The 9519-nt window shown below is 39.9% G+C and overlaps 1 protein-coding gene across 1 annotated transcript; it reads right to left on the bottom strand.

Annotated features, from left to right (window-relative positions):
* Positions 1-8106: 8106 nt before the first annotated feature.
* Positions 8107-9027, bottom strand: LOC112852642 (olfactory receptor 7G2-like). Its single transcript, XM_025916164.2, has one exon. It carries the CDS (start codon positions 9025-9027, stop codon positions 8107-8109), a length of 921 nt encoding a protein of 306 aa, XP_025771949.1.
* Between the last annotated feature and the right edge of the window lie 492 nt (positions 9028-9519).

Consider the following 9519-nt stretch of genomic DNA (forward strand, 5'->3'; position numbering starts at 1 on the left):
AAGGTCTGTTTATTTGTTTTTTTCATGTTTATTTATTTACTTTGAAAGGTGGGGGAGGGGCAGAAAGAGAGGGAGAGAGAATCCCAAGCAGGCTCTATGCTGGGGACAGCCTGACACAGGGCTCTGTCTCACAAACCATGAGATCATGACCTGAACTGAAACAAAGATCAGATGCTTAACTGACTGAGCCACCCAGGAACCCCTAAAGGTATATTTAAATTCAACCCTGTTTTTTTTTTTTTTTTTTTTATATATGAAATTTATTGTCAAATTGGTTTCCATACAACACCCAGTGCTCATCCCAAAAGGTGCCCTCCTCAGTACCCATCACCCACCCTCTCCTCTCTCCCACCCCCCATCAACCCTTAGTTTGTTCTCAGTTCTCAACAGTCTCTTATGCTTTGGCTCTCTCCCACTCTAACCTCTTTTTTTTGTTGTTGTTCCCCTCCCCCATGGGTTTCTCTTAAGTTTCTCAGGATCCACATAAGAGTGAAACCATATGGTATCTGTCTTTCTCTGTATGGCTTATTTCACTTAGCATCACACTCTCCAGTTCCATCCACGTTGCTACAAAAGGCCATATTTCATTTTTTCTCATTGCCACGTAGTACTCCATTGTGTATATAAACCACAATTTCTTTATCCATTCATCAGTTGATGGACATTTAGGCTCTTTCCATAATTTGGCTATTGTTGAGAGTGCTGCTATGAACATTGGGGTACAAGTGCCCCTATGCATCAGTACTCCTGTGTCCCTTGGATAAATTCCTAGCAGTGCTATTGCTGGGTCATAGGGTAGGTCTATTTTTAATTTTCTGAGGAACCTCCACACTGCTTTCCAGAGCGGCTGCACCAATTTGCATTCCCACCAACAGTGCAAGAGGGTTCCCGTTTCTCCACATCCTCTCCAGCATCTATAGTCTCCTGATTTGTTCATTTTGGCCACTCTGACTGGCGTGAGGTGATACCTGAGTGTGGTTTTGATTTGTATTTCCCTGATAAGGAGCGACGCTGAACATCTTTTCATGTGCCTGTTGGCCATCCGGATGTCTTCTTTAGAGAAGTGTCTATTCATGTTTTCTGCCCATTTCTTCACTGGGTTATTTGCTTTTCGGGTGTGGAGTTTGGTGAGCTCTTTATAGATTTTGGATACTAGACCTTTGTCCGATATGTCATTTGCAAATATCTTTTCCCATTCCGTTGGTTGCCTTTTAGTTTTGTTGGTTGTTTCCTTTGCTGTGCAGAAGCTTTTTATCTTCATAAGGTCCCAGTAATTCACTTTTGCTTTTAATTCCCTTGCCTTTGGGGATGTGTCGAGTAAGAGATTGCTACGGCTGAGGTCAGAGAGGTCTTTTCCTGCTTTCTCCTCTAGGGTTTTGATGGTTTCCTGTCTCACATTCAGGTCCTTTATCCATTTGGAGTTTATTTTTGTGAATGGTGTGAGAAAGTGGTCTAGTTTCAACCTTCTGCATGTTGCTGTCCAGTTCTCCCAGCACCATTTGTTAAAGAGACTGTCTTTTTTCCATTGGATGTTCTTTCCTGCTTTGTCAAAGATGAGTTGGCCATACGTTTGTGGGTCTAGTTCTGGCGTTTCTATTCTATTCCATTGGTCTATGTGTCTGTTTTTCTGCCAATACCATGCTGTCTTGATGATGACAGCTTTGTAGTAGAGGCTAAAGTCTGGGATTGTGATGCCTCCTGCTTTGGTCTTCTTCTTCAAAATTACTTTGGCTATTCGGGGCCTTTTGTGGTTCCATATGAATTTTAGGATTGCTTGTTCTAGTTTCGAGAAGAATGCTGGTGCAATTTTGATTGGGATTGCATTGAATGTGTAGATAGCTTTGGGTAGTATTGACATTTTGATAATATTTATTCTTCCAATCCATGAGCAGGGAATGTCTTTCCATTTCTTTAAATCTTCTTCAATTACCTTCATAAGCTTTCTATAGTTTTCAGCATACAGATCCTTTACATCTTTGGTTAGATTTATTCCTAGGTATTTTATGCTTCTTGGTGCAATTGTGAATGGGATCAGTTTCTTTATTTGTCTTTCTGATGCTTCATTGTTAGTGTATAAGAATGCAACTGATTTCTGTACATTGATTTTGTATCCTGCAACTTTGCTGAATTCATGTATCAGTTCTAGCAGACTTTTGGTGGAGTCTATCGGATTTTCCATGTATAATATCATGTCATCTGCAAAGAGCGAAAGCTTGACTTCATCTTTGCCAATTTTGATGCCTTTGATTTCCTTTTGTTGTCTGATTGCTGATGCTAGAACTTCCAGCACTATGTTAAACAACAGCTCAACCCTGTTTTAATAACAACCTCATGGGGCGCCTGGGTGGCTCAGTCGGTTAAGCGGCCGACTTCAGCTCAGGTCACGATCTCACACTCCGTGAGTTCGAGCCCCGCTTCGGGCTCTGGGCTGATGGCTTAGAGCCTGGAGCCTGCTTCCGATTCTGTGTCTCCCTCTCTCTCTGCCCCTCCCCCATTCACGCTCTGTCTCTCTCTGTCTCAAAAATTTAAAAAAAACGTTAAAAAAATTAAAAAAAAAAAAATAACCTCAAGAAGACTTACACATACTACATTTGAGCTAAAAACATATAATTTCCTTCCATGGATAGATAAATATTACCTGGATTAATACATGTGATAATGTAGGAAATATGCCCTAAAAATGGAAACACTAAGGGCTAATGTTATGTATGGCTCATTGAATGCTGATTTCACCTGTGTATATTATATTTAGCAGTTGCTGATATAGTCTATGTACTCAAGTGTAACAGACATTTGTTCTCTTTATAAAATTTCATTACCAACTTTTCCCAATTCAATATTAATGGCTTAAATACACTTTTTTTTTTCACATCAAGGACCATGGGTTAAAATTATGGTTCTTGGCTATCCATATTGTTGCACTAAATTACGAATTATCAGAGTAGCAGTCAATCTGTGATGCCATATGGCTCTGAGGATGTAATCATAAGATTTGGGGACTGTTTATTTGTTGGGGACAAGAAATTTTATTTTAGCTGTTAGGACACAATTTTTTTTAAAGTAGGCTTCATGCCCAACACAAAGCCCAAAGTGAGGCTGGAACTCACAACCTAGATCAAGACCTGAGCTGAGATCAAGAGTCGGACATTAACTGACTCAGCCACTCAGGCACCCCATGTTATGAGACAATTATTAAGACATTGACAGAGACAAGTGATCAGAAGCAAGAGCCCAGATATGAACAGGCAACTTTTTTTTTATTGAAGAAGTGGGATTACAGTGAATGAATGAACTAATTAAAAGGTAAGGGACATAAAATGAATTTAGCTACCAATGTCACATCATAGTTAAGGTCAAACTCCAGGTGGATTCATGCCTCAAATGTACAAGCCAAAGCTATAAATCCTTTATTTTGAGGTAAGTATGGGTTATAGAAACAAGACTATTGAGAACAAACCACTCAAGAAAACATTGACAAATTCAACAGTAGTAAAACTAAGCATTTATGTTCATCCAAAACACATTGCAACTTATTTACAAAATAAAGTACAAAGTTTTTGAAAGAAATTTTCAATGTATGTAACTAAGAACAATTTACCATCTCAATTAAATAAAAACTCCTATGAACTAATAAGAAAAAATAGGTAGCTCAATAGAAATACTATAAATAGATATTTCACAGAAGAGGAAAAATAAATGGCCCATAATAAGTGACAAGATACTCTCTCTCAGAACAAGAGAAATCTAAATTATTGAGATAATGTTTTACAACCACTAGATTGTTAGAGTCGTGTTGGGAAGTGATGTGGATCTCAAGAAACATCATATGAGAATTAAAATTGACTCAACCACTTTGAAAAACTTGTTTGAACCACCCAAAGGAAAATAGGCCCTTATATCCAATAACTTGGTTCCTAGTATAAAACTTTCCCTCGTTTTTGCCAGGAGATACATATGAGATTATTCAAACTGTGGTATTCATAATAGTGGAAAACAAGCTACCAAATGTTCCATCCATGTAGGAATGGACTACTATTTTGTGATATCATCCTTCACAATGTCAAATTATATGATATAGAAAGTGAATAAATTAGTGCTATACCCCACAAAAGGTTTGAAACCCAATGGCAAAATGATGCAAAAAATAAGACACAGAATTCAAACTTAAAGACTAAACTTTTAATAAGTTCAAAAAGAGGCAAATTTATTTGTAGAATATAGTTAACAAATGGTATAGGGATATATACAGGGTGATAGAAAGACGCAGTTGAATCCTATGAATATGTCTGTGTGTAGAGGAAACATGACAAAATACAGGCAATTTCATAGAATTCAATGGACTAAAACATTAAAGAAATGGTGCATATAGAATTCAGAATAGTGGTTACCTCTGGGATGGGAAAGGTGATGTGACTTGGAAACTCTTCGAGTATATTCTTTTTCTTTTTAAAAACATTTTTTTAACGTTTATTTATTTTTGAGACAGAGAGACAGAGCATGAATGGGGGAGGGTCAGAGAGAGAGGGAAACACAGAATCTGAGGCAGGCTCCAGGCTCTGAGCTGTCAGCACAGAGCCTGACGCGGGGCTCGAACTCACGGACCGCGAGATCATGACCTGAGCCAAAGTCAGATGCTTAACCAACTGAGCCACCCAGGCGCCCCTCTTCAAGTATATTCTATGCTTAAACCTGGTAATGGGTATTATGTTTTCATCATATTACCATTTAAGAACTATAGATGTATTTTATATGCCACTTCATCTACGATGTTTTAACGAGTAAAATTGAAGTAAGGTCTTTCATATTCTGAAATACAAATATATTCTTCCATGTTCTTTTAATATTTATGTCATGTTTCTCAGACTTTGGAGTGTATCAGAAATTTACAAAGCACTTATTTACAAACTCATCCTTTCGATGTCTCTCCAGTGATACAAAGTCAGTAGTTCTCAGAGGCAGATCAGAAATCTGCAGTGTGGACAAGTGCCTTAGGCCATCCATCTGTGCAGGTGTTCTGTGGGTGTCAATGGAGAGAGTTCTGCATTAGAAGACTCACCAGGGCAGCAGGCAGGGAGCTGTCCCCCAGCTGTGGGGCTGACACAATACCTCCTCAAGGAATGGCACTCCTTTGGTTATCCTGGGAGACCTCTGTCCTTCTCCCCTAATACACACATCCATAAAGATACTTCTGTCTGATGGCTCCACATTTTTGTACTTGTGGAAAAAGTGATGGCCCCTAATGCTACCAACTTCTTTTCTCCTGTCTTATTTTACACTCAACGTCTTCTCTGCAGAAACACTGTTTTCTTCATAATAACACATGATAATGTTTTGCATAAAAGCCCTAATTTAGCAGCCAACTCTTTAAGACTTCAGTCATTCCATCAATTTTACTCAGTCATATATCTCTGTGTGGACCCTTCCTGAGATGAGTGAGAAATACTGCATGGAGAGGTAACTAAAGAAATAAATTAAAACACAGATAATTCTTTTATTTTTTTAAGGTACATTCTTTTTTTTTTTTTAATTTTTTTTTTCAACGTTTATTTATTTTTGGGACAGAGAGAGACAGAGCATGAACGGGGGAGGGGCAGAGAGAGAGGGAGACAAAGAATCGGAAACAGGCTCCAGGCTCTGAGCCATCAGCCCAGAGCCTGACGCGGGGCTCGAACTCACGGACCGCGCGATCGTGACCTGGCTGAAGTCGGACGCTTAACCGACTGCGCCACCCAGGCGCCCCTGTATTTGTATTTTAAACAAATATTCACCGATTGTTCCCTCATAGTGGTTATACCAGTTTATGCTTTCGCTGGCTCGACGATACTTTTCTTCATTAAGAGTTCATCAGACTTTTGTAATTTTGTTGGTTTAATTGTAGATGAAATGGAATCCCAATTTAGTATTAATTTGCATTCTCTTATAATGACTGGAGTTGGATATGTTATTTTTTTATTATTTGTATGTTTTTTAAAGTTTATTTTGAGAGAGCGCGCGAGCAGGGGAGCAGAAGCGGGGCAGAGAGAGGGAGAGAGAGAGAATCCCAAGTAGGCTCGTGCTGCCAGTGTAGAGCTCGATGTGGGGCTCGGACCCACAAGCCATGAGATCATGACCTGAGCTGAAATCGAGTTGGACGCTTCACCGACTGCGCCACCCAGGCGCCCCTAAGGTACATTCTCAATACATCAAAGAGGGGCACCTGGGTGGCTCAGTGGGTTAAGCGTCTGACTCTTGATTTCGGCTCCGGTTATGATCTCAAGGTTCGTGAGATGGAGCGTCGTGTTGAGTTCTACACTGACAGTGCAGAGCCTGCTTGGGATTCTCTCTCTCCTTCTCTGCCCCTTCCCCTCCCTCTCTCTCAAAATAAGCAGGCTTTTTAAAAAATAAATAAATGAGAAGGAATCGAAGCAAATAGAGTGTCAGAAAAAAAGATGAACACCCATTATCCTACCTACTCAATAACTGATGATTATATTGCTCAGACCAGAAAAGCTGCAGTAAAGATAAACAAATATAAATGTAGAAACAGGTGGCAAAAAGGTGTGAGTTCAAAAGGATTATTAAACTTATGACTATAGATATGAAAAACTATGATACCAGTTAGATGCTGTTGAGTTCCCCAGTATGTCAGGCATCGTATTAGGTGCTTGTAATAGTTATGACAGTTGATTGCCCAACAAGAATTAACCTCAGTCAGTCTAAGGCTTTGATTTTAATCATTTCTCCCACACCAGTAATTAGATTAAGAAGGAGCATATGATTCTCTTCTCAGCGATGAGACTTAAGGGGATATCTTTTGAATGATGCCATGGAAAGACCAATTATCAAATGGCTCAGGGAAAGACAGTTTTCTGTCCCTGGGCATCAAGCTGAATATGACACCTGTGTCTGCTGCCACCATCTGATCTTGAATGAAGCCACTTCATCTAAAGCTAAATAAATTCCTACTCTCCCATCCATGTACATTCCCTATCTCTGAAGTCCCTGTACAAAAAAATAGCTCCTGGAGAACCTCAGTGGCTCACTTGGTTAATACTCTGGTTCTTGATCTTGGTTCAGGTCATAATCTCATGATTTGTGAGATCAAGTCCCAAATGGGGCTCTGTGCTGACAGCGTGGAGCCTGCTTGGGATTCTCTCTCCCTCTCTTTCTGCCCTTCCCTTCATGCTCATGTTCTCTCCCTCTCTCAAAATAAACAGTAAACTTAAAAAAAAAAGAAGAAGAAGAGGGGTGCCTGGGTGGCTCAGTCAGTTAAGCGTCCGACTTCGGCTCAGGTCATGATCACACAGTTTGTGAGTTTGAGCCCCACATTGGGCTCTGCACTAATAGCTCAGAGACTGGAGCTGGCTTAGGATTCTGTGTCTCCCTCTCTCTCTGCCCCTCCCCCAATTATACTCTGTCTCTTGCTCTCAAAAATAAATATTAAAAAATTTTTTAAAAGAAGAAAAAAGATAGCTAACTTTCTTGTTTGAGAATATTAAAGAAATTGTTCTTTTTATTATAAGAACCAAAGACTTTCAGTTTCAAGTTCACATATCTCACAACTGCCTAAAACCACTGAGATAATCAGATTTCACTGATGCTGCAGATGATAAAACTGAGTTTGGTGGATTCTTATGTTGCTCCAGAGAGATAGAGTTTGATAGAGACAACTCTCAGTGATTACTGTGTGGGAGTAAGAAAGGCCAGCTTTCTTGCCTCATGGTGTATGCCTGTCTGGGGGGAGATTCTCACGGTCCTAGCTGTGGGATAAGGTGGAAGCTAGTCTGTACCTGTAACCATGACGTTGCATATACCTTTTGCCTGCCCTATCCATCTTCTCCCACCTTATTCTGAACATGCTGTCCCCCAAAATCACTATAACAAGATCCCAGGATTCAGGTTCTCCCTCTATGGAACATGACCCAAAGAACTGAATTTAGACACTTGAAATCACTTGTCAAACATCACAAAATCAGATATGAAGCCCAAGTTGATGTGGCCATCATGTTATCTAGTCATTTTAGATGATCTTGGTGATAGATCTGAAACACCAGAATACTTTTTACTTTGACTCATTCTAAAAATCTGACTCAAATATAATGACAGAATCATTAAATAAAAGTTATCCTACCTGACGATTCTTCTCAAGGCTTCCTTCATATCCCTGTTACGCAGGCTATAAATAAAGGGGTTCATCAATTGAGGAACCACAGTGTACATCACTGAAGCTACTGAAGTCTTTCTGGAAGAGTCAGTAACTGCAGAACTAATGTACACCCCTAATCCTGTCCCATAGAACAAGGAAACAACTAAGAGATGAGACCCACAGGTGGAAAAGGCTTTATAATTTCTGCCAGCTGATGGCATTCTTAAAAGTGAAGATAGAATTTTAGTATAAGAGAAAATGATCCCAAAGAGAGAAATACCACTCAGTGTACTAGCCATAAAATTAGCCAAGAGGGTATTGATGAAGGAATCAGAACATGCAAGCTTGATGACCTGTGCAAGTTCACAGAAAAAGTGGGGGATTTCCAAGTCAATGCAGAAGGACAATTGCAACACCATCATACTGTGGAGGAGGGCATCCATGATGCTAACATACAAGGGGAGTAGAATTAACAATCCACAGAGGCAGGGGTTCATGATGACCGTGTATCTCAGTGGGTGACAAATGGCAACATAGCGGTCATAGGCCATTGCTGCAAGGAGAAAATTTTCAAAACCAAGAAAAACCAAGACAAAGCAGATCTGGGTGATGCAGCCTGTGTAACTTATGTGCCGATTCTGTGCCTGGATGTTCACCAGCATCTTTGGGATCATGGTTGTGCTTAAACAGATGTCAGTAAAGGACAGGTTGGAGAGGAACAAGTACATGGGGGTGTGGAGGTGGGAGTCAGAGATGACAGCCAGGATAACGACCAGGTTTCCCAAGATGGTGACCAGGTACATGAGCAGGAATAGGCAGAAGAGTATGGGCTGCAGTTCTGGATCCTCGGTCAATCCAAGAAGAAGAAACTCTGATACATCCGTTTGGTTTCTGGGTTCCATGTTGTTGATATAAAATATTGGGTGACAAGAGAATAAAATGTATGGTCACTGGACCAACAGCAGCAGAATTTGTTGGAAATTGCAATTTTTGGACTCCAGACTTATTGAGGAAAAGCTCCAGGGTGGGTGATCAGCAGTCTACTTTAACAAGGTCTCCAATGATTCTGACATATGATAAAGTCTGAGAACTGCTGTTCTAGAAAAATGTTTATCTATATTGTTAACCTAAATGGATATTTGAATCTTTCCCTCTGTGTATTTCTCCCTGCATCCTTCTTCTTTCCCTCATCTTCTTCCCTCCATTCAGTTAATCAGCCAAAATTCTAATGAGCAATGAGTGTCTAACACATTGTGTCAAGAATGAAATAGAGAAGACATGGCTTTATTCCTTTAGAATTATTCCACACCTTCAAACAATCAGAAATATAAGAATAAAATTACAAAATCAGTCTCATCTTTAGGGATCTTCTTCCCCTAAGACAGTAGGTGACA

Source organism: Puma concolor, chromosome A2, assembly GCF_028749965.1.
Source record: "Puma concolor isolate L17-30 chromosome A2, mPumCon1.1.hap2, whole genome shotgun sequence".
NCBI classification, from domain to species: domain Eukaryota; kingdom Metazoa; phylum Chordata; class Mammalia; order Carnivora; family Felidae; genus Puma; species Puma concolor.